Here is a 24,872-nt window from a genome sequence, read left to right as displayed (position 1 = left end):
AATGGGGGTGGTCCTGAGCCGCTCCGAGGGGAAGGCCCAAGTCTATTTCTTTTTTCTTTCTTTTATCTAACCCTCCGTCATATTTAACGTCGCCATAATTGTGTTTCATCTGTTTCCTCGGACCTCCGGTGGTCATTTTGCGTTTTTCGGTGCGGTGTGAAGCACCGGGACTCCCCCTCATTCTGTTCGCTGATCGAAACGTCCGAACGTCCAGCTGATTGCTTTGAGTATCGTTCAATTATTCCTCATCAAACCGAGCCGTTTGTTCCTCCCAACGGCCGAAACGGACTACCTTCACCACCCTTCCTCCCCGGATTGTGGACTTTAAAGGAAATTAAGGCTCTTCCTTTCTTCTGTTTTGTAAACTTGGTTGCTGGACCGTTTTCCTCTTTCAAGGACCAGGCCCCGGTCTCATCCCCGGCCTTGCGTTTCCACATCGGAGCTTTTTTTGGGGGTTGTTGGAAGTCATGGGAGACACAAGTGAACGAAGCAAACCTTCCACTCTACCTCCCCGGTGTCCCTGTGGATTTTGGGGGTAAGTGTTTGAGCCGGTTTAAACTAGATTAAACCCTCTGTCTACAACCGAAAAGTAAATCCGGATGAAATGTTCTCAGCGGGTTCAAACCCATTGTTGTTGTTCTGTCGAGTAGGCCGACGGTGGGGGGTTGGGAAGTTGGCTAATAAATGCACGTTATTGCTTTAAAATACATCGAAATGGACTCAAATGTATGGACACCAGAAGGATAAATGTCATCCTGTAGCTGGGCTTTGTGTGTAGCTGCTGAAAAACGGCGTTTTAACGCCATTTGTGAAGTCAGGAGATGACGTACCCGAGAGAGAAAATGATTTATTGCCAGCAGGTTCCTTTTAAACGTACCGTTTTCTCCTCAATCCTTTAAAACAAACGAAAACGAAAACTAGTGGCGGGTGATTTTCTTCATATGCTTGAGAATGACTGCCTTTAAAACCGGATTTAAAGTATTTTAGACCCTTTTAACATTCGCTCTTGTCAAACTAGTGGATGTGTGTTGCATACCGGATGTGATTCACTCATGTCTGTCAGCCCAGAGGAGAAATGACTTCACAGGATCTTTAATCAATGTAGAAGCGACACAAAGAATTGTCAGTTTGTTTCTCTGGACCTTTATGCAACTCGCTGTAAGAGTAGATGAAAGCAGAGCGAAGAAGCTTATCTCTGTGTCGTTACTGCTACTGATTAATGGAGGGAGGCCACCTCCAGACAGGGAGATACTCCCATGTTCTCAGGTGTTATCAGTACTCGCAGTGGTGTCATTGGGTAACCAGCCACCCCTCACCCTATTGCTTCCTTTTTCTGGAGTCTAGTTGGCAGACCAGAGCCCACCTGTCAGTGTCAGGTGACCCAGATGGTACCGTTGAGTGTTAATGACTCTGGCTGCCTCCACTCAGAATAACACCTGCCTGGAGCTGCTGGCTGTCCTGTCCCACTTCACCTTCTGGCACATGTTTCTGCTGCATTCAGCCTTGTGGAGGCCTTCCTTACAGGACTGGATCTTAACCTTTTTAACGTTGTACCTCCCAAAATCATTTTGCTGTAAGACCCCACTAATTGTTTCATTTTAGATCCTGTTGAGCAGCTCTCTGCTTAGAAATGTAGCAGTTTCTCTGTATTACCAAAAAGGTTTAAGGACCTAAAGCTTGTAAGTAGTTATTAATATTTAAGGAACAATTAAAGGCTTTATTTCAACCATTTTCATCCATTATAATAAGTTCATATGTTCATAAAAAGGACCAGGAAAAAAGGCAATCTGGTCATTTGACCGTTTTCTTACCTAACCAATTAAATTTTGTGTTTCAGCCTGAACACACGTCTCATATGCACACTTAAAACATGTATATAGATTTACACATGTACATCAAATCTACGGATACAAGGCCCTCTTACTGCTTGTAACTCATCAAAATCACATTTCTTAATATTTAATGGGAGTCATGATGATGTTTAAGATGAAACCTCTCCAGTTTATGGCCGCCATCTTGATTTTTTGTTTATATGACGAGTCATATTTTTTGTTCATTTGGACATAACACGCAGTATGAGAGAGTTTTGCAGTTTTTAATTTTTTGTTGCTTTTTTATATATATTATTGCAACTAAGCAACAAAGAAAACTAGGTCTAAATGAAATAAAACCTTTTTGTTTTGCATGTGAGTAAATATAAAAGTGCACTAATCAGACTTTTAGATCTTGTTTTTCTTTCAGATCTGAGTCCAGTTTTCTTTCCAAGGACTAACACGTTCAAACACATTTGTGTCAACTTTGGTTTGATTTCAACATATAAATCCAGCAAACGTTGACCATGAAGTAAGAATAAATGCTGCGGCATCCTTTATGGAGGTTGTAGTTAAAAGCAAACAGAAAAATATTAACATTTATGCATCAAACCATTAGTCTCTTACACTTATCTAATTTTTACAAAACTCAAAATGAAGATCATCACAAATCATGCAGACGTTGATGTTTTTTTCCATTTAATTGACTTTATCACAGCCGATTAAAGAGAAACTGGCCAATTTTTTGGTGCATCACCTCCTGGTTAATCTTCTGTTTTTTCTGGACAAAGGTGAAAGGTTTTCATTTTTAGATGCCGGCTACAATTAAAGCGCCATTAAACCATAAGTGGAATGGCTTTACCATTTTAAACGTGTCATTAATAACTAGTTTTGTCTTGTCTAATCTGTTTTGCTAAAATACTGTTGCAGAATAATTAATTAAGACAATCATCGGCTAGTTACTGGTCGGGCAGCATTAGACCCGTAGCTCCTGTTAGAAGAACAATGATTGGAAAATCCCATGAAGTTCCAGCTTGTGCACCATTGAGAGGACCGACAGGTGACAGAAATGGCTCAGTATTGTAATGCTGTGGACACTAAAGACATGCCCAGAATGTGAGGGACAGAGACGGCTAAAATGAAGCTTCAACAGCTGATGAAAACCAGAACAGAAAAATGAATTTTTAGATTGTTTGAGATCATTAGTTTATTCACTGAAATCTCCATGAGATCATTTTTCTGTCCCAGTGACGTGCGAGAGGAAAATGAGTAGAAATATTTCAGGGTCAGATGTACTGTATGTTACTGTACAGCAATGAAACATATTACCTAAACTAACTGGGATTACAGTATTACAATATTCCGATGGTTGAAGTAATCATTACATCGGCCACTGTCCTAAAGCAGCATATGAAGCCACAGCTACAGGTTAGTATATGAACTTACTGCGAAGGAACATCTGAACTTGTTGCACAAGAACAACCATCATCATCCTAACATTAGGGCTTTTAAAGCTGCTTCAAGCTGCACAAATCGGAAGCATTAGGTTGAACAATCGGCCAATGGACCTAAATTCATCCCCAACATTAATTGTGACATAATTAATTTAAACCAAGCCATATGGTTCTCTTGTATGACCGCAGTTTTCTTTTTCTGTTCGTCTCCCTGTCTTCGGTCGGCCAGGGCGTAAATAAAGCTTCCTGGCTGGAGCTGAGGTTATGAAAGCTGTTATATTTCACTTAGGACATGACATAACTGTCATTTAAGATGCTGGAAAAGGGCCACAATCTAACTAGTGTTTATTGATTCTGGTCTTCTATAATTTCCCTGCTGTGCATGGACATTTTTATCAATCAATAATGGTCACCTACATTTTTGATAGTTATAATTTTGTCTCCTATCCAAAGGTTTTTCCACTGTAAAAGTTTGACAGATAATAGAGGAACAACTTCTGAATGTTTGAGCTGTTGAATAACTGTTAATATTTCATCTGTTCTTCCAGATCCAGTAAAACCATGAACCTATGCTCTAAATGTTTTGCTGGTGAGTCTTTCTGATGTCTTTTCTGTGTTCCAGATTACCTTTGCATAACATTATAGTAGAGGGCAGCAGGTGGTAGACGACTGTGAAGCAAATCTTAAGTAGTTTGTGGGCTGGAAAAACAATTGATATCAAAGAAGTGACGACTTGAACTCTAGCATCATCATATAGGGTCCTCTCTGTTTCCTCCCTTTATGGAAAAGTTGACCCTTCATTCAGGCTGTCTCAATGATGTCCTACTGATGTGTCTGCGTTACCAAAGAAGGGCATGAATGAGTTAGTTGATGCTGAAGTTAGCCCCAAACTGCACAGAAAACTGTTTGTCTTTCTGTTCAAACATGTTAGTTGAACTAAGCCTTTATGTATATTTTAACTTTCTGCTGCAGTTTTGCATGCTGTAGACCTGATTACATTGAGATATTAGTACTGAAGGCTAATCATTGTTTTTGGGGGGTTTTTTTTGGTAAAAATGTGCATAATCACCTAAAATGAAGCCAGTTAGATCCTGTTTGAACATGTTTAGTTTCTCTTCAGTGATTTGCCTGAACGTTTGTCGTCACCATATTTTACTACAGAGATTCAAATCCCTAAATGCATGAATGCATTTCAGTTCCCCTGTTACTCCTTCAGGGCTCCTTACAGCACAGCAGGTCTCCCATTAATGGATGAAACACCCATTCCTTTTTTAATGTTGGTTCTTGATATGCACTCATCCTTACTGACGGCCAGTAAAATAGAAGTGACTAAAGTCTAATCATATAGCAGTTGTTTTGAGGAAAATATTAACCGATCTGAAACTGGTTTGAGAAATATGAACTAGCAGTAAAGGCCTTTGGGTTCTCTGGTTATAAAGTTGTTTTTGAATTTTTTTTATTTCAGGTCTCAGACAAAAAAAAAAAAGCCCCAATTTAAAGTTTAAACGTGTTAAGAATTGCATGAAGTTTTCCCACTAACATCTCTGGTATGGGTGTTGGATGGATTGAGGATGCACTGCAGCCCCGTCTGTAGCCATGGCAACCACTGGGTTCTGCAGACAGAGAGGACCTAAGGGCCCGACTCCGAGTCTACCATCAGAGACAACACTGATGCTTAGAATAGACTCAATACACATGAGTGTAGAAGCTGAGCAGAAGTGGGTTGTTGCAGACCAACATCCACTGACTTTCCTCAAACCGTCTGAAGGACAAATCTAACAACAATATCTGTATGGTTCAATAAAGCCTAAAGTGGAGCTCTGATGTCTAAGGTGACTAAAAGGCTTCTCTTGCTAGCCATTTTAAACATTCATTAGCTTCTCATATTAGCAACTGGCACTGTTGGCATGGCTAACATTGTTAAAACAACGGTCCTTCAGTGTATGACCTGGAGAATGAAGTTTTAACTGTGAGCATACCAAACAGCTTCCAACGTCGAGCATTTTCCAGAGCAGAAGGATACATCAAAGCAACTTTGCTGTTCTCCATTCAGCCTTCTTGTTTTCTGCTAAGCTCTCACTCTCTTGAAGCCTGAAGGAACTTCAGACACGTCTCGACATGTCCTGCAGATCACAGTTTCCTCTTAAAAGGCTTCTTGCACCGCTGCTTCCTCTGACGTCATTTTTAGGCTACTTACTGAATCTGAAAAAAATGGCTAACTCTGAGTCTTCTTCACTCAGTAACAACATTTTTCCCGAAGAGAGTTGTTGTTCCTGTGACTTTAGGTATGGGGCATTCACTGACCGGTAAAATATCAGATTTTGAAGTTTCCTCCCAGCAGATAAAGCTGGAAATCGACTAAATCTGGTCACTAGCAGATTTCTCATTTTATCTGTAGTTAATTAATGGGTTTAAGCAGGTTTTAATCAAAAGGTTAATGTTTATACCAAACATCCTAAAGAACATGGAGCGAGCACATTAAGGAGTGAACTAATAAATATTTAGTGGCAGAGGTGCACACTGGAAAATTACTGTTTTACTAAGTTATTGAGTAATATTATAAACCGCTCTTATTTAAGAAAAACTGAATAAGCTGTCTTAAAATGTTATTATGTCTCATTTTGTCGAACTCCGAGCTAAAACAGGAAAAATTCTTACCAAAATGGTCTAAAATGTTCATTATTATTCAGACAAACATGATCAGTTTCCCTTTTGCAGATTAGTCAGTTGATGAATTATTCAGACTGAATAATGTCTGTTTTAATTTTGCTGTTAGCTTTTACACCTTTAATAAAAAAACAGTTTTTAAAGAATCTAATATAAGAGCGTCAGTGGCTGTTAATTGAATATATTCAAGTCTGCTGGGTGGAAATCAGTATGAGGGGCTGCTGGCCTTCAGGAACCCACAGACCTGTCAGGAAACACGTAAGAAATAATCGCCTCAGACCTGGTTAGAAAACGCTTCCAAAAGACACTGAAGAGCAAATGGTCCTTAGATTTAATCCGTTCTCTGTGGCAGGCAAAATAATTAAAGACAAATATTACAAATTGCATAAACAATTACGTAAATCTCTCCTTCCACTCTTTTATTACTGCATAGATCATTTTTAAATAAATGTAACGGTTCAGATTCAACTGTTGTGACTCTTCTTCTGTGTTGTCTGTTTGCTTCTCTTCCCGACCCTCTGTTCCTGTGCGCCCGTGTCCTTTTTCCCCCTTCCTCTCCTCTCCTCGGCCGTCTGCCGTCCTCGACCTCAGATGTCCAGAAGAAGCAGCCAGAGGACGACTGCACCTCCAAACCAATCCAAAGTACCGGGAGTAGCCAATCATCCGTTTTCAGTAGCGAGACGAGCAGTAGCAGTAGCCAGTCCCTATCGTTGTCACTGCCGCCCAGCTCGGAGCCGCCGTCAGCCGGAGAGTCCTCAACCATGTTTTCCAGCCGGACAGAAGGTAAGAGTCCGCGTAATTATCGATTTCTCTTATTTTAACAAGTCATTTTTTAAGGCATATCAAGTCCAAAAAACTGGATAATGTAGAAGTCTGCTTTGCCACGGAACAATAAGTTCAGAGGTGAACAAAATTTGGCAAAATTATAATGTCTAATATTGTAACAGCTTCGTACGTGATTTTGTGTCTACTGCAACATGTTGAAGAAAGATTGGACTTGATGTTCTTTTTGTCTTGTATCCAGTGGGGAAGTACAGAGAGATATAGAGCATGGCTGACCTAGGATGTAAAAGTCTGACTGGACACAAGATGGTGCGGCACCGAATCTTTGAAGCATTCACACAAAAAGAACTCAGTTTAAGTCAAAGTCTGTAGCGGGGTTCAGAAGGTCATTTTATGCAGTATTCCACACAAACAATGCTACCTCAGCAGTGGTTCTTCATACATAGCAGGGGATGTCAGGGGATCACAACATGCAAGTTAATCCTCTATGTTTGCTTAGTGTTTGATGCTAATTGGGTTGCACGTAGTGGGTTTGTAAAACTGCTTCAAGAACAAACCTATGAGAGGCTATGGGTATAAATCAAAGAAGTCATATTTACAGACAGATGTGTCACTGCAAATGTTTCTGAAAACACTTAGTGTATGAGGAGTCGGCCGAAACAAGGCGACTTCTCAGCCCTTCAGAAGAACAGAATCTGAAGCATAGCAGTTGACCATTGGTGATCCATTGACAACGTGTTGGTGTGAAATCCACTTCAAATTTAATGAGAATCAGGAGACCAAAAATGGAGCCATTAAAATAAAAAAACACCAGTAGATGTTTAATCTGTAACACGGATTTTATTAAGTTTCAAAATGTCATCTTGTTTGAAAAGATTCTTTTAAAAGTTCTCTCCTTAGTTTTAGGTTAAGTCTGACACATTTACAGCTGTCTTGTTGCAGAATGGAAGCTAAGTTTTTTAGAAACATTACATTTTTATAGTTTGATCCAGTTGTGTGCACTTGTGACGGCGCATCTTAAAAATGTCTCTCAGATTATTCCTTTTTTGTAAGCTTAGAAAATGGGTCAGATGTTGGTTCTGGTTTCATTTTTTCCACAGTGGACCTTTAATGCATCTTTACAACAGGCATCAGGTTAGAAGAATGGTCTAGCCTTGCTGAGTTGTGCATTTGTTTAAAATCCAACCCGCTCCAATCATTAATGTATTGAAGAGTAGAGCCCGTGCATACTGACATTTCCTGCTTCACTCTCAAGTTAAACTCATGTCCAACAAGACTCCTCAGAGCTCTGAAGGTAACATCTTCCACCTTGATAACACAGTTAAACATGTGATGTTTTTCCTTTTAAGAACCTTGCTTTCAACCATTGTTATATGTTGTAGATTTTTATTATTTATAACCTTTTTCCTTCAGACAGGATGTTGGGCATGGAAGGAGGTCATTTCTCCTCATGTATCACTCATCCTGTAATTCTCCATCTGCAGGCGTGACATCCACAGAAACAGCCCAAGGCACACTCTGCACGCCCACAAAACGTCCGCGTGAATCAGGTACGTTTTCTGCTTCTTCCTGCCAGCAGCCCTGTGTGATCTGTCCTACTTTAAGCACCAACATGTAACCCTAATGTTTCTTCCCCTAGCCTCCGGGCCAGAGAGCGACGCAACGCCAGAGAAACGACCACGGACAGAAGAGAAGGAGGGGAACAGTGAGGAGGCCCGCAGGACGCCCAAACAGAAGAACCGCCGGCGCTGCTATCGCTGCCAAACCAAACTAGAGCTGGTGCAGCAGGAACTGGGCTCATGTCGCTGTGGTCAGTATTGCAGCTTGACTGCAGCTTTCAAATCAATTACTGAGAGCAAAGCTTAGCATGAAAAATCATTATTGAAACAAATCTTTCAGACATCCTGTGGGTCACAAAGAAACACAGCAAACATATAGGAAAGCTGTTCCATTCAGATGAGACCAGCCTACTTACAAAACACTGTGTAACAAGAAAAAAATCACACCAAAACACAGCAGTCCCACTGTAAAACACGGTGGTGACAGCATCAGGCTGTGGGGCGTGCCTGTTTTCATCAGGGACGGAGAAGCTGGTCATACAGAACAGTCCTAGAAGACAACCTAGTAGGGGCTGCAAAACATTTTGCATCGTGAGACTCAGGGGGATTAATACAAAGGCACGCTACATGTTTCATATATATATATATATATATATATATTTTTATAAATGTTCCCTCCTCTGCATAATTATGCACTACTTTGTGTTGTTTCATCACGTCACCCAATAGAATACAGTGAAGTTTGTGGTCATGTGACAAAACGTGAAACGTTCAGAGAGTTTTAATACTTTCCCAAAGTGCTGCAGCTCCTCGCTCCCCCTCCTGCCTCACTGTGTTGCTTGTTTGCCTTCCAGGCTACGTTTTCTGCATGCTACACCGTCTCCCCGAGCAGCACGACTGCGTGTTCGACCACCTGGGCCGCGGGCGCGAGGAGGCCGTGCTCAAGATGGTGAAGCTGGATCGTAAGGTGGGCCGCTCATGCCAACGCATCGGGGAGGAGTGCTCCTGATTACCACGCGGTGACCAGCCATCCCGTCAAAGAGATGAAGCACTTACAAAGAGGAGGAGGAGGTGGAAAATTGGGTGATGGGTTGGGAAGGGAGGGGTGGGTAAAAACGAAGAGGAGGGGAGGGGCGGGCTAGGGTGTAACGTCCTGCAACTGACCCAATAAATCTGGATCTAAGCTTGTCGCTGCCCTGTTGAAGTCCTGGTTTCCTGTCTGGAGCATCTGTTCAGACTCTGCTCTGTTCCAAGCCTCTTAGGGCCACAAGGGGGCCCTGTGGTTGTTCAGCAAAGGCCCGTTCAGTATCGCATGTTCACACACGTACACAGCCTTAACCCCACCCTCCCATCCTCAAGAGGAAGGACTCAGAGACAGATTCAGTCAGACATACATCATGCACAGCTCTGCTGTATCTCGTCATGGTTTCCTCCTCTTATCTCTGTTTCTCTGTTCGTTACAGGAAGTTCTAAGGAACTGTTCTAGTGTTTGGCTCATTCGGATTCTTGTTCAGCAGAGTTTTATTTATTCTTCTTTTTTGCCATGACTTGGCCGTGGGCGAGGGGTCCGGCTCTGCCCTACGGCCACTCCTCAGGTTGCCATCAGGGGGTGGGAGTGTAAAACCTGTAACCCACCTTCCTCCTTACGTCTTCTTCTTTTTCTTCTATAATGTTTAGGTCCATGCACAGCATCAGAGCGAGGGTTTGTTTCTGCATGCTTCTAGCAGCAGCATATTGTGCAGGTTTGCGCGTGTTCAATAATGAGAAGAAGTCCAGGGATGCTGTCATGATTATTTTCTTTAAATGTGTGGCTGTGATGGTGATTAGTTCTGTTTTTCCTGCTTAACCACAGCATCATGGAGGACGATACAGCCAGTCTCTGCCTCTGCTCACATGGACTAAACAATAACTAGAAATACTAAAGAGGAAGAAACACTAATGGACAACGGTCACCCAGATGAATCCTCTGTGTAGCAGATCCTTATCTCCCACTGACCCTTTTTATTTCACTGAGTGGTACTGTTGGCACACAGGGGGGCACTTGATTTTTGTTCTCACTGAAAGTGTTCGACTCCAAAATGACATCTGAAGTTTGTTGGTGCTAAACTGAGTTGAAATTATTCCAGTTCCTTTCGTATGTGTTTGGGATTGCAGAAAGCTGTTTGGAATGTAAGAATTAGACGATTATTTTCATTAATATACTGACTTTAGCATACGTCACCTTTTCTGTTTATGAGCTTTCACTCAGTCAAAGAAAAACAGGATTAAAACTCAGTTTAAAGCTGTGATGTTACATGAATGAAGTGGTGATGTGGTGAATGGGGGGGCCTAAGCTTCTCACCGCATCATACCTCACTCTGATTGGTTGGGCTGTTTTCACTTCTTGACATCACAGATTTAAACTCTGCTGTGTTTTAATGATGCTCTAGAAACAAAGCCAATTCTTAAATTTAGTGGTTTCCCCTCTTCCTTTTTGAGGTTCTGTTTTGCCGCCGTCACGCTCTCTGAGCTCGTTCTGAATGGGCCTACACAGCTTGGACTTTGTGCTGTGCATATTGTTCATTTATTCGCATCTCTTGTTCTTCAGAAAGAGTCTTCTAACACGTTTCTGTTTGTCACACTGCAGAAGTTTTCTTCCTCCTCTTCCTTTTTTAATTCGGGCATTTGGCACCAGTATGTGTGCTAAGGATAGAAGATGCTGTCTGTTGAAAAAATAAATGTACAGTGCAGCATTACCCATGGTGCATTGTGGGAATGTTGAACTGTACGTTTTTGTTTTAAGATTAGGAGAACTGAGAAACGTGAAGAAGAACAGGATGTTCTTCTGCAAAGTAACTTCATAAAACTTGATTTGGGTTGAAAACCTGTTGAACACCACTTTACTATGCTAACCCTGATGCACAACCTTACGTTTCTTCCCTCCTTCGCCTCTCCCGTCTTCTCTGTTGAGAATGGAGCAAAGTGTAAGAGGATTCCGGAGAAGTTCTGTGTCTGGTTCTCTCTTCGATATGTTTCTTTTTCTTTGATTGTCAATAAGAAACAGAAAAAAGATTATCTTTCTGTACCTTTTTTGTTAAAGAAGAAAATTATTTAACCTTATATCAGTTTGAGTTACTTACACCCTAGCATAGAGTGGCATATTTAGTTAAATGTATAAAGCAAGAACATAATTCTGTCCTATTTTTTTTCCTTCTTAATTTCATCATGTTCCACTTTTTTTTTTCTGCTAAGGAAATTAAACTGGATTAGAGGATGTTGCATCTGTGTTTGTGTCGATTTATTTCCATCTTTTTGACAACCAGTCTGGTACATCTCATTAAGTAAGAATATGATCAATAATTTATTTCAGTAATTCAGTTTGAAATGTGAAACATTGTGCAGGTGTGGAGCAGTGATATGTCAAATGTTTGGTTCTGTTAGTGGTGATGATTGTGGTTTACTGCTCATTAGGGCTGCATGATGTCAGGACAACACGATCATGACTGCGCCCATTATGATTAAGCAATGTTTCTTTCATTTCTGAGACTTCGCATATAGCCACTAATTACTCACATCTGCTGTGTTTTGAGGTCCATCCAACTGACCAGATACTCTACTTCTGGTACTACAGCAGACTTTCTGAATAAGGTCATCACCACTGGGCAGGTAAACTCCCCCTGCACCACTGCTTATGTGGTTCAAGGGCAGATATAGCTGGGTTACAGAACATAAGTCAATCTTATCGCTTAAAACACTAATAAAACCAAATAAAAATGTAAAACAAAAATGCTGGTAGAAGTCCCGTTTCTGTTCCTAGATTACTTGGATTAAAACAGGAAGGACAGAGTTGCTGAGATGTGGCTCAGTGGGAAGAGTTGTGGTCTTCCTCTCTGAAAGTTGTGGGTTCAATTTCAACTTCGTCCTGCCACATATCGACTCCCCCTGGGCAAACCGATTTGTGTATCGGTGTATGTATGTGTGCGACTGGTTGAAAGTAGGACTAGAAAACTATTTAGGCCATTTACTCATTTGCAAACTGATGTTTTAATGTTTGGTTTCTTTTATTAGGCTTTTTAGTTTTCATTTTAAACCACATTTGGACCAAAGGGTGAGACTGTCTCTATTAGCAAACCTCATTTTAAGTACAGACTGCTAAAATGACCAGAATCATTGTTAGCAAGGTGTATTTATTTAAAGTTTCATTAAATAAATTGACATGTTTGAATAGCAATGCATTCCAATCAGATGTTTAGAAGCTAGCATCTAGTGAGCATTAGTTATGCATTATTTGTGCACTCTAAAATTTCAGCAGGTTAGTTGGTAAAGCTTATGGTAAAAGCTGGTAAAAATAGCTTTTTCCAACATAAAAATATATATGTTGCTGCATGAACACATTATGGAAATGATGACTTAATTCTGTCAAAACTACAAATCAGGTTATGCTTCTTGAACCTAAAAAAGATCTTTACAATTTTCACCAAAAACGGGAAGATATTACTATTGTTGAACATATTTTTCCAATGTGCACACTCAGACTGCAGCTAGCCAGACACAAATGAGACAGTTTGCACAATGCAAATTCTTACCTTAATTGATGAGACAGCATATTTTCCTTCAGGGTGTGCAGTGATGTTGACAGAAGATGAGGAAGGAGCAACAGCAACGTGGCTTTTTGACATTCTGCACATTTTGACAAAAACTGCTCTCTATTACCAATGCATGCAGAAAGTTTTAATACAGCTTTTAGTCGTGCAACAAATGCCTTGAATTACTGTACTGCAAGATTGGGCATTGCTAACCTTTTTTAGGAAGATTGTCTTAACTTTTAGATAGGCTCATAAAAAGGGAAGCAATAATTCAAAAATAGAGAAAGTTGATTTATTTGATCTGTTCTGCTGTGAGTTTAATGTCCAAAGCCCAGAGAAACTGGTGAAACACCACCTGCAGGACATAGTGTGATCCCATGCTTTTATTGTTAGAAGGTTAATTCCCTGCAAAGCAGAAAGATGTGGGATAGTTACTAGACGTACCCCAATTAACACAAGACTACCTGGGATTTAACAGTGCACTTATGTCTAAAACACCACATTTGATGTGAAAATGTTAATACAATCAGAAATATAGATTTAATTTTTTGTACCCATGAAGCTGCATAAACATTTAGGTTATTCTGGGTTAAGTTTTCTACATGTGTGAGTGGACCTTCATATAATTTACTGTTTTCTGCATTTTTTCCAAGTTTCAGTGGAAACTGCAGTTTTTCCATCTACAAATTAAAAACAGTTGCTTTACACAACCACTAGATGGGGCACTTAGATAGTTGAAGCGCTTTTCTTTTGAGGTCCTTTCTGACAAATGGGATCACTATTTATATTTTGCACCACATGTTTTATTCATGAACTCTAAGACAGAGCCATATCCTCTGTGGGATGACTGATAATTTATTGAAATAATACGTGGGATATCTGACTCTTATTTTCTGTGCCAACCCTGATGTTAATACAACTGCAGCTATAAAAAGGAAAAGCCTTCTTGCTCTCTCCTCTATGTCTCTACCCATTCAGTAAATCTCACCTTTTTACCGTGTTCATCATCTCATGTTTTGCATGTGTGTTTTTATTCTTTTACTTCTTGTTCAGTTCTTTTTGTTCCGTTTTCCCACCTTTAACAGCTGCTTTGTTTCATCTGGAAACCCATTTTTCCGTATTTTTCAGCAGCATCGGTCTCTTGGGTTGCTCACAGAGGAGCTGGATAGATTTTTGTGATCAAAGTTCAGTCTCACTTCTGGTGTTGTATTTTGACCCTGTGACTCAGCAGTGAAATGTATTAGACACTTCAGGAACACGTGGTCCTCCTACACAGATGTGCTGCATTTGTGTCTCATCTCTGTTGTTATAGTCAAATATATTAATAATGAAGCTTGATAGAAACCTTTGACTGGATATTTATTATGCGGGTGTGGTAATGGAGCGTAAAGGTAGGCTATGTAGATTTTTTTTCTCGACTGGTGGGAACCAAAATCAGGTTACTTGGTGTTTCTAGTGCAATAAAATAGCTGACAGTAGGAGTTCTATTTATGTTGCGGTTGACGGAACTTGAGTTGTTTTCTGAAGGAGAATGGGTAAAACTGTAAAACTGTGGAGAAGCCCCAAAGAAGCGTACCACCCAGACTGTTGCATGCCCAGAGTGAAGCATGGAGGGGGATCAGTGATGGTTTGGGCTGCCATATCATGTCATTCCCTTGGCCCGATACTAGTGCTAGATGGGCGCGTCACTGCCAAGGACTACCGAACCATTCTTGAGGACCATGTGCATCCAATGGTTCAAACATTGTATCCTAAAGGCGGTGCCGTGTATCAGGATGACAATGCACCAATACACACAGCAAGACTGGTGATAGATTGGTTTGATGAACATGAAAGTGAAGTTGAACATCTCCCATGGCCTGCACAGTCACCAGATCTAAATATTATTGAGCCACTTTGGGGTGTTTTGGAGGAGCAAGTCAGGAAACGTTTTACTCCACCAGTATCACGTAGTGACCTGGTCACTATCCTGCAAGAAGAATGGCTTAAAATCCCTCTGACCACTGTGCAGGACTTGTATATGTCATTCCCAAGATGAATTAACGTTGTATTGGCCGCAAAAGGAGGCCCTACACCATACTAATAAATTATTGTGGTCTAAAACCAGGTGTTTCAGTTTCATTGTCCAACCCCTGTATATGCATTTAAAAATGTAATTTTTAAACTTTTTTATGTAAGATATGGAGGAATTAATTTGTAAAAGTGTGAAGAAACATGCTATAATCTGATGCTAAGTGTAATCTTTTCTTTGTGTTTGAGCTCAGTTTATCCACAAATACATCTCGACACATAATAACCAATTAACAGTGATTGTGTTTAAGCTCAGCTAATTAAAGCTCGCCCCCTCTCCCAGATTCCACCAGATCTGTCTTAAATGCTGTTAGAGGTGTTGATATTCTTAACAGGATGAGGGGCCCCAAATCAAATTCTGCTTAAGGCCCCATACAGCCTGGGGCCAGCCCTGCTCAAGGGTGTTAAATACAAACACCCACTAGATTTATGGTTTTTATTTGTAAAACAACTTGCGCACCATGTATCATTTCCTTCCGCTTTGTGTTGGTCTGTCACTTATATTGCCAATAAAATACAATTAAATTTGTAACGTGACAAAATGTGAAACCGTACTTTTGCGTTGCGCTGTAAACGCGCACCTGGTTCTCCTACAGCTGCAGATGTTCAGATGTAGTCCATCAGAGCAGCTGTGCGGGTGTCGGCAGGTGGAGCTCCACCATCCCATTCAAACCTCCGGAAGGGTCCAGGACTCCCTCTCAGGAACACGCTCATCCTCTCACTCTGTACTCGCGCGCCGACCTCGCCCGCACGTGGACGCACGTTGTGTTCCAGAAGCGCTCGAGCTCCGGAGAGAGTTGAGAGCGCGCGCGCGCGCGCGGTGTTTGACCGGACGGGCGCGTGTCGTCTCAGCCGGAGGAGCTCCTCTGCTTTATCAGCTTCTTTTATTTGTTGTTTTCATTTGTATTTTTCGGGTTTATAAAATGGGATTCAGACAGCAGCTGGGCTGCGGGCGCCATCGGCTCCTCCTGACCGGAAAATGAAGCGTCTCTGTCGGAGGCTGGCGGTGGCCGTGGCGGTGCTGGTGTGGCTGGGAGCGCTGGTTTACCTGCTGGTGCTGAGTCGGAGGAAGTTACCGGAGCTCGGTGCGGGAGCAGGAGGTGGAGGAGTAGCTGGAGGCGGAGAGACGGGGAATAACCAGGTGAAGGAAAGACAGGAACACTGTGGTTAAACAGTGACACTGAGGCAGTGACGACACTTCCACGCCATGTGTGTTTATCATAAGTTTCTCCAGATGTTTGTTTTTTGTCGGTTCGTGACGTTTACACGCTGACACATCGGACATTTTTGCTACATAACTTTATGCTGATGGTTGTTGAGTTTTAAGCAAGAAACAGAAGATAGATCTGATTTAGTTGGATTGTAAGAATAAGAAAACTTGAAATATAAAATCTAAAAATATTATTGAAGTTGTTGCCAGACTGTAATTGTTGAATCTGACCCAGGTAGAAACTGAGAAGTTAAACTTACTGGTTCTTTTATACTTTGTTTTCCTTGGACAGTTTATTTAACTGCAAATTGGTTTGGACCTTCAGTAAAGTAAAGGTCCCATAATGTCTGGCGGTTAAAGTAACTGATCACATAAAACTGAAGGACTAGATGTAACCAAACGTCCTTCAAAGTGCCATTTTCCCTCACCTCAGAAAGCTCCCAGTCATGTTCTGATGTTTTCCCAGTTTTATTAATTCTTAACTTCTAAAATGTAATTTTTTTGTTGTTGTCGTAATCAATTTTTTTCAGCTCTTACTGACCTACTTCATTGTCTAAAAGAAGGGTAATTTCTGTTGACGTTTATTAGCAAGCGTTTAAAGATTTTCAACCTGACTTTGTGTCTGGGCACTGCAGGCTCAGCTTTCTCTGGAATCTGTGGGATTCATGTGTTGATTAAGTCTTACCTTGTTATAATGAGCAGCAGCAAACATATGCAGTGTAGATATCCTGTGTTTTAATGATATCAAGAGTTAAAAAAAAATCTTGAGAAAACCAAGATTTGGAGCACAATATTTAAATGCAATATTACCTATGATTTAAAAATGTCATCAGATGAACATATAAAATAGTCGAAAGCTGTTTGCATAAAGAGATTATTGGTGTTTCTGTTGCTGCAGATCTGAAGAACTAGAATATCTTAACTATAAGGTGCTCTGTTGTCCACTAGAACCAGGCAGTTCATGGTGGTGTATGGCTTGAATTTAATGACTACCTTCCACACTTCAAATGGAAATACATATTATTGATATTTGTGTATTTGTGTGGAAGGAATGCTGTGGATTGAGCTCCTTCATCCTTTGCTGTGGTTCAGCCGTCTTTGTCTTTTGTTGTGAAAATGTATTTAAAAAATGCTGCAGAGAGCTGCATATTATTTTTTAGGATTTTCTGTTCATAAACGCTCAGTTCTGGCCTCCCTCAGATGTTTGATGGCTGCTTGGGAAGTAGGTGATCTAAAAGCTGTCACTCGCTACACGTCTGTGTAACGAATGCAGGTTATATGACTGAGCTGGAAATGCAAACTGGGTTTTAAGTGGAAGCTTTCCTTTAGGTCTGGGCATAGATGTGTATTTTCTGGGAGAACACCTGTGCTGTTTATATTTCTGTGATGATCTGATGCACTGAAGTTAAGGCTGTAAAGCGAGAGCTGTTTGAGGAGCAAATCTGTTTTCATATCTCATGTTGTAAAGAGCTAAAGCTGAAGCTTTTAGCTGCGAATTCAACCCTTTCCCACACAGTTCTGCTGTGTAATGTGATTATTAGAGTCAAGAGAGCTTGGCTCACTATGGCTCGGAATATGGGCTCATTATGCTGGACCCAAACATAGTCTCAGTATTCAAATTTAGTGAAGTAAAAGTTTGCAGCTTTGTTGTCAGAGCGGTCCCTGTTTCTTGTCCAGCTGGGTTACCTATCGGTACTGAAATGCCCCTTAAAATGTTTGTTTAGATATCTTTTGGAATTGTAATTTTCTTGTATTGAATTTTCTATCAGGTAAATTTGACAGGACATTTGACTGTTAACTGACAATTTACCATCAGGTTCAAAAGTGGCCTTTTATTCTAAATATATCATGATTTGTATCAATGCAATTGTAACATACTCTTTCACATTATGAAACCCAAGCCTTTAGTGATACTTTAATGTTGTCTCAACACAGAGTTGATATTTTCTATATGAATAAAATGCCTGCATCAACATCTGGGGCTGACAAGTCCTTCCTACTGTTAAGTGACAAAACAAGCTCTTTACTGGGTGGCTTCTTGGACAGAAACATAGATTCAGGTTTTAGATTTCCAAATTTACAACTTAGATAGACGTGTAGTTTTTTTAAAGCTTATTTTGATAAGCTAAATAATTCTCCGACCTGAATTTGTGGGAATGTGTCTTGGGCTGCTCTGACAGCTCAGCCTCATCGTGTCTCTACATGCGTAGTCTACATATCTACATCACGTCACTTCCAGCAGCAAAAACTGGACAACAGAAAGATACTGAACTTCGTGGTTTCCCAAGCAGTATGTGATTCATCTGCTCTACAAACTAGTATTGTTTACCAGTGACTTTACTATGAATTAAATTCTTCCATTTCAGTCATGGCTTTGTTTAATTCAATTCAAAAATACTTTATTAATCCCAAAGGGAAATTAAATGTTGTTATAGCTCATATTATGAAGGTTTCTTCAAAGAGCCGTTGTAGATGCTGATGGCTGTGGGGAGGAAGGATCTCCTGTAGCGCTCCGTCTTACAGCAGATCTGAAGAAGCCTCTGACTGAAGACACTCTGTTGTTGTAGGACAGTCTCATGAAGAGGATGCTCAGGGTTCTCCATAATGTTCTTCATTTTATGGAAAATCCGTCTTTCCACAATGATCTCCAGAGGTTCCAGAGGAGTCCCGAGAACAGAGCCAGCCTTTTTTATCAGCTTGTTGAGCTTTTTTAAGTCCCTGGCTCTGATGCTGCTTCCCCAGCAGATGATGGTAGAAGAGATCAGACTTTCCACAACAGACTTATAGAAGATATGCAGCATCTTGCTGAAAACACCAAAGGATCTAAGCTTCCTCAAGAAGTACAGTCTGCTCTGTCCCTTCTTGTAGATGGCTTCACAGTTGCATCTCCACTCCAGTCTATTGTCCAGTTGAACACCGAGGTATTTATACTCCTCCACCACCTCCACTTCTTCTCCCATGATAGAAATAGTTTTTGACTTATTCCTGTTTCTCTTAAAATCTACAATCATCTCCTTTGTTTTATTCACGTTCAAGATGAGATGATTGTTTCCACACCATGCCACAAAGCGGTCCACCATCTTCCTGTACTCAGCTTCTTGTCCATCTCTGATCCACCCCACGACTGCAGAATCATCCGAGCATTTCTGCAGATGACAGGAGTCTGTCTTGTACTGGAAGTCTGAGGTGTACAGAGTGAAAAGGAATGGTGAGAGTACAGTCCCCTGTGGTTCTCCTGTGCTGCTGACTACCTGGTTAGACTCACAACCCTTCAGTCTCACAAACTGTGGCCTGTTTGTCAGGTAGTCTTTGATCCAGGAGATTGTTGAGGCCTCCACCTGAGTCTTCTGGAGTTTCTGACAAAGCAAATCAGGTTGGATTGTATTAAATGCACTGGAGAAATCAGAGAACATGATCCTCACAGTGCTGCTGACTTTGTCCAGATGACAGTGGGTTTGTTGAAGCAGGTGTATGATGGCATCTTCAACTCCAACTCCACAGCAATAAGCAAACTGAAGGGGGTCCTGATGGTTTACTGTTTGCTTACTCAGGTGGGCCAACAGGAGTCTCTCTAGGACCTTCATGATGTGAGATGTCAGGGCAACAGGTCTATAGTCATTGAGGACTGATGGGTGAGTTTTCTTTGGTACCGGAACAAGACAGGAGGTCTTCCACAACACCGGAACCTTCTTCTGGGCCAGGCTAAGGTTGAAGAGGTGCTGCAGAATCCCACAGAGCTGCTCTGCACAGCCCTTCAGGACTCTAGGGCTGACATGATCTGGACCTGCAGCCTTATTCCGATTCAGTCTCCAGTTGCATCTTCACCTGACGTCTTGAGACACACAGGTGGAAGGGGGAAGTAAAGGAAGCATCAGCATCTTCTGATATGGTTGAAGGCAAACATGTAGAAGCAGAAGGGTCTAGGGCTGAGGTGGAAGATAAAAACAACTTGATTAATAGTTGGTGGTAGTTGAAAGTAATTATGATCTCTTTAAGCATTTTTAATGTGAAGGTCTAACTTCCTCTCGCTGATGGAGAATGTGATGATGAGATGCTGGATGCCAGATAAGAGATTTTCTTTATTTATTAGCAGTTTTATATTTAAACCATTTAACAGTAAAGTAAAACATTCCCCTTCATACATGGTAATCAAAAAATTAAAATAATGCACAATCATCTCCTTTTTCTCCACTCAGGTGTGTGTTTATAATATGCTCCAGAGAAATTTCCAATAAGATGAAGATGAAATGTTATGAATCATTAAGGAGGTCTGATCAAATACATAGAATAAGATTGGGGCTGCATAATATATCATCGTTTATCACTGTATGCAATATGCATATTGCAAAGAACCGCCTGGACTGCTATAAATGTTTTTAGCTATTTATTATGCATGTGATATATTTGGTGACATTTGTTCAATGCAGCATAAAAATGTTTTACAAAAAATGGAGGCAGCAAGTTTTCAGTGAAACCTTGTTGAGATGAAAATGTATTAATTTATTTTTCTAGTTGCTGGGTAGACTATTCTCTCTCTGGGGTCTATGTTTGCTATAAACCCAAAGCAGGAAGGAAGCAGCACTTTTTAAATATTGATTTAGACACCATATCTTTATCGTGACTTTCACCAATGTTATCACATGTCACATGTTTTCTTAACATTGTGCAGCACTAATTCAGATCCACCTACAGTATTTATGCATGACAGTCCTCAGCTCGTTGGCACAATGATAACCTCTGTCTGATTGTGGATTTAAAAACACCTCTTTTGACCACTTTTTCAGTCTGTTTACAGATGGTTTATATTTCAGGCGTTGAAGCTTAATTTTTTGTTGCTCTCACTGTAAGTTGACCTGAATACATTTTTCTGCTAAATGTCTCAGTATAAAACTTGAAGTGCAATTAAACTGCTTCAGTTGTAGGGAAGGAAACAGATGCAAACACTTTGGCCTATCGAGAACAGAAAAAAAGGAGGAAAAAGCTTGTGTGGACTTGTTCTGGAAGCTCTGTGCTAATGAGTGAATCGCTGCTGATTTGCAGGAGAGTTTGTGTGTGTTTGTGAATAAATATTTTCAAGTCACGACACATGTGCTTTAACGCATCTCTGCTAATACTTGTGCCAGATACAGACCTGCCAACTTAATCTCAGAGAATTTCACAGCCAGTCTAAAGCTGTCGGATTTGTCAGCAGGTAAAGGTATCCTCGTGTGATCATTGCTGTGCACACAGTCTGCCTCTGTTACAGAAATAAGAGAAATTAATTGGGATTTATCTGCTGTGAAGGACTATTATCTGAATGCAAGATGAAACTGGGGCTGGAGATCCTTTGGACCAGAACTGAAAGTTTCTGTGAATGTTTGGATGACTGACTGTTGTGTTGGTTCTTGGTTCTCTTTGTCTAAATGCTTAATCATTTCAATGCAACACAGTTAGAGAATCAATGTTTCTGGATAAACTCCAGTATGGGTTAGCTTTCTTCTCTGGAATCATTAACTGATTGTGTCTCGCAGTTCTCTTTGTGCTAAAATGTTCAGAAACTGATAAAAATGGCAGAAATAAATTCTAGTTTTCAAAGGATTCAGAACAGATACAGTGGATATAAAACGTCTACACACCCCTGTTTAAATGTCAGATTTTTATGATACAACAAATGAGACCAGTAATAAATCATTTCAAAACCTTTTCCCACATATAATGTATCATTTCTCCTGTACAATTCAACTGAAAAACGAACAAATCTGTAAGAGGGGGAAAATAAAAATAAAAACTCTGGTTGCACAAGTGTTTAAACCCTTAAAATAACACTTTATTTAAGAGCCTTTTGATTCAGTTTCAACATTCAGTCTTTGGCAGCAGTCTGTCAGCGTTAAACATCTTGATTGGCAGATATTTCCCCACCGTGCAAAATTCTCCAAATCTATCAGATTATCAGGTCACCTCTTAAGGCAATATTTTCTGTAAATAGTGGAAGTGTGTGTGAACTCTTGAATTCATTTTATTTCAGTTTTTAGTTAAATAATACAGAAAAATGTAAAAAAAAGTTCTGAAATCATTTATCCTTGTTGGATTTTCTTACATCACAAAACCCTGCCATTGTAACAGGAGTATGTAAACCTTTTATATCCGCTGTAAGTTGGTTCACTTTAACCATTTAATCATTTTAAAAGCTGGTAAAATGGTTAAAGGAAATAACATATGGATATTTTGTTGTTTTACATGGAAATCTGTTTTCTCCATTAACAACAAAAAATGTCAGTTGTTGCTTTTCATGATTTAAATCCATTCCTATTTTAGATCCTTGAACAATATTTAAATGTAAGTGTTCCTTTGGCTAATTTCTGTTTTATTTCTGTGCTATAGCCTGCTGTCACTGCATTTGTTGTCTCAACAGGAAGGAAAATAAGGTTTGATGAAAGGTGACCTCTTTCTGTTGGATTAAGATTTTAATATTGAGTGTTTACCTCTGGCTCTTAAAATCAAGCTGAAAGATTTCTCCTTCTAAATTGTAAATTATAGAAATATTACGTAATGAGCATAACTGTAATATCACTAACCATTTCTGGTTATATTTAGTACTGCTAACTGCTTTTACAGTGCAAGTCTCAAGCTCGCACCCTGAAGTATAGATTGGATGTTCGTTGTCTTGCCCAAGGACACAGTGACATATGGTAAAAAATGCTGGAATCATCATAACAACCTCCAACTGGCAGACTAATACTCATATGAGGCCCTGATACTGTGTTTAAATAGACTTATTTAGCAGTTTCCTGATATATCTTTGAGACAAAGTGAAACAGCAGCATCTATTTATGTGGGGCTCAGTGAGATCCTGATGCTCTGTGGTCAGTCCAGTCTAGCTGCAGAAAGTTCCAGTTACTTTAATTTGACTTGTATAACAAACACATTGGCAGCTAGAATACACTTGTTCCAAATAGCATAAGGAACATAGAATTATTATAGAGTTTGTCTCAGTCTGTAAACTTTTGCAGACAACTTGGCAACCATATTTATTTAAAAAACGTACAGAAATGATGCATTAGAGCCATATTATGCTCTTTAATTAAGCAGTAGGTTGGTGATCTTACAGTTTGGACTCGGATAAGAACCGAAAGGCAAATTAATTCTGAGAGTGTGCAAACCTTATATTTGGTGCACGCTCAACTGAGGCTCAACCAGCAGCCATGTGGGAGTGACCTGATCACAGCACTGCACACTACCGTAACACTAGTCATTAAGAAGTACATCATTGAAGGCAAAGCACTCTGTTTGTGAGGCAGGAAAGCAACTTTTTCAGAAAGTTTTATCTGCTACCGATTATTGGAACTGCAAGAGAACATGATATGAGCCGAAATATCAACAGGTTGTATCAAAACAGAGAGAAAGCGAGCTAACGTTAGCCTAGCACCTCAACAAATATCTCAGCAGAAGATCCTCAATAGAAGGAGACGGCACATTTTTCAAAGTCAACTATTTTTTGTAGCAGAATCAGGGGGGCATGAAGAAATAAACTCTACATAACAAATACTGCCAACAGTCACGAAAAACTGTGATTAATGTGATTATTGGTGAGCTAGAGTGAGGGACACAACACAGACTGGATGTAATAAGGTGTTACATTATGTAGTTTAAATTTTAAGTTTATATCTCAAGAGTTTTTTTTTTTTTTTTTTACAAAAGGGATTTTTGTTTTGAATTTCTGATAACCAAGTGTGATTCCTTATGTATTGTAAAAATACTTCTAGAAACACTTCTAGACTAGACCATCTAACTGACTGGTAGATGATGAAGAGGTTAAAAAAAACATTGAATTATCCTAATAAATTCCATCCATCCATCCATTTTCTATTCCCGCTTCTTCCTTACAGGGTCTCAGGGAAGCTGGTGCCTATCTCCAGCAGTCCCCCGGCGAGATGTGGGGTACAGCATGGAGAGGTCACCAGTCCATCACAGGGCAACACAGAGACACACAGGACAAACAACCATGCACACCTAAGGACAATTTAGAGAGATCAATTAACCTAACAGTCATGTTTTAGACTGTGGGAGGAAGCCGGAGTACCTGGAGAGAACCCATGCATGCACAGGGAGAACATGCAAACTCCAATAAAGTTCAATAGAAAACCAAAACAATAATTTATCCCAATAAATATAGAACTTTAATACATATGATTCTATACGCCATCAACCATATAATTAGATATTTTTAAGGTTAAACAACATTTATTGTGTAAAAATTGGATGATTAAAAATGAAAAATAAAATTAGGCGGCTGACTAAAGGCAGACAGTTCTATTTTATTACACCAAAGCTGTCTGTTTATCTACAACGTTCAACTAACCTGTTTTGATGTCAATTTCCGGCTGCAGCTTAAATTCATATGTGGTCTATTCTTCTGTATAACAGCAGACTTATTTGTTGAGGCATAAAATTGAATAAGTTTAAATTTCCTACTAAAGCACAGATTTCTCATTACACTACCGTCAAAAATTAGATCGTCTTGGAGTCACAAACAGTTGAATGCATAAAGTTACATTTCTTTTGCTTGTATAAAAATTATATTTGAACCTTTGAGCAGGAGGAACCCCTGCTTATTCTGCATTTTAGAATGTATAACCATTTTTTTATGAGTAAAATTCCTGATTCTGCTCCAGCTAAATTTATTTACATTTTTTATGTAATCAGATCTTGTTTAGATGGACTCCTAACCACATTATCACCTTAACCACATTATTGGTTACATTATTAGCAAATAT

At 40.0% G+C, this 24,872-nt stretch overlaps 2 protein-coding genes across 2 annotated transcripts in view; both read left to right on the top strand.

Annotated features, from left to right (window-relative positions):
* The first annotated feature begins 331 nt into the window (after positions 1-331).
* On the top strand, positions 332-11,532 carry LOC124881693 (AN1-type zinc finger protein 3-like). Its single transcript, XM_047387412.1, has 6 exons — positions 332-535; positions 3,814-3,854; positions 6,524-6,715; positions 8,200-8,265; positions 8,355-8,525; positions 9,129-11,532. Exons 1-6 carry the CDS (start codon positions 468-470, stop codon positions 9,281-9,283), a joined length of 693 nt encoding a protein of 230 aa, XP_047243368.1. The 5' UTR covers positions 332-467; the 3' UTR covers positions 9,284-11,532.
* Positions 11,533-15,473: 3,941 nt separating this feature from the next.
* galnt14 (UDP-N-acetyl-alpha-D-galactosamine:polypeptide N-acetylgalactosaminyltransferase 14 (GalNAc-T14)) overlaps positions 15,474-24,872 on the top strand; it is a 252,154-nt gene continuing 242,755 nt past the window's right edge. Inside the window, exon 1 of the mRNA XM_047387717.1 lies at positions 15,474-16,050. Within this exon, the coding sequence (XP_047243673.1) occupies positions 15,889-16,050 (162 nt within the window). The 5' untranslated portion in view covers positions 15,474-15,888. The remainder of the gene's footprint in view (positions 16,051-24,872) is intronic.

This window comes from Girardinichthys multiradiatus, chromosome 15 (assembly GCF_021462225.1).
Source record: "Girardinichthys multiradiatus isolate DD_20200921_A chromosome 15, DD_fGirMul_XY1, whole genome shotgun sequence".
NCBI classification, from domain to species: domain Eukaryota; kingdom Metazoa; phylum Chordata; class Actinopteri; order Cyprinodontiformes; family Goodeidae; genus Girardinichthys; species Girardinichthys multiradiatus.
This window is presented reverse-complemented; position numbering and strand designations above follow the sequence as displayed.

What these genes read in the sequence shown, in the direction of transcription:
- LOC124881693 (XM_047387412.1), top strand. Translation starts at nt 468, where the DNA reads ATGGGAGACACAAGTGAACGAAGCAAACCTTCCACTCTACCTCCCCGG. An exon ending in AAAACGTCCGCGTGAATCAG is followed by an intron (nt 8,266 to 8,354) that starts GTACGTTTTCTG and finishes TTCTTCCCCTAG; the next exon opens with CCTCCGGGCCAGAGAGCGAC. An exon ending in ACTGGGCTCATGTCGCTGTG is followed by an intron (nt 8,526 to 9,128) that starts GTCAGTATTGCA and finishes TTTGCCTTCCAG; the next exon opens with GCTACGTTTTCTGCATGCTA.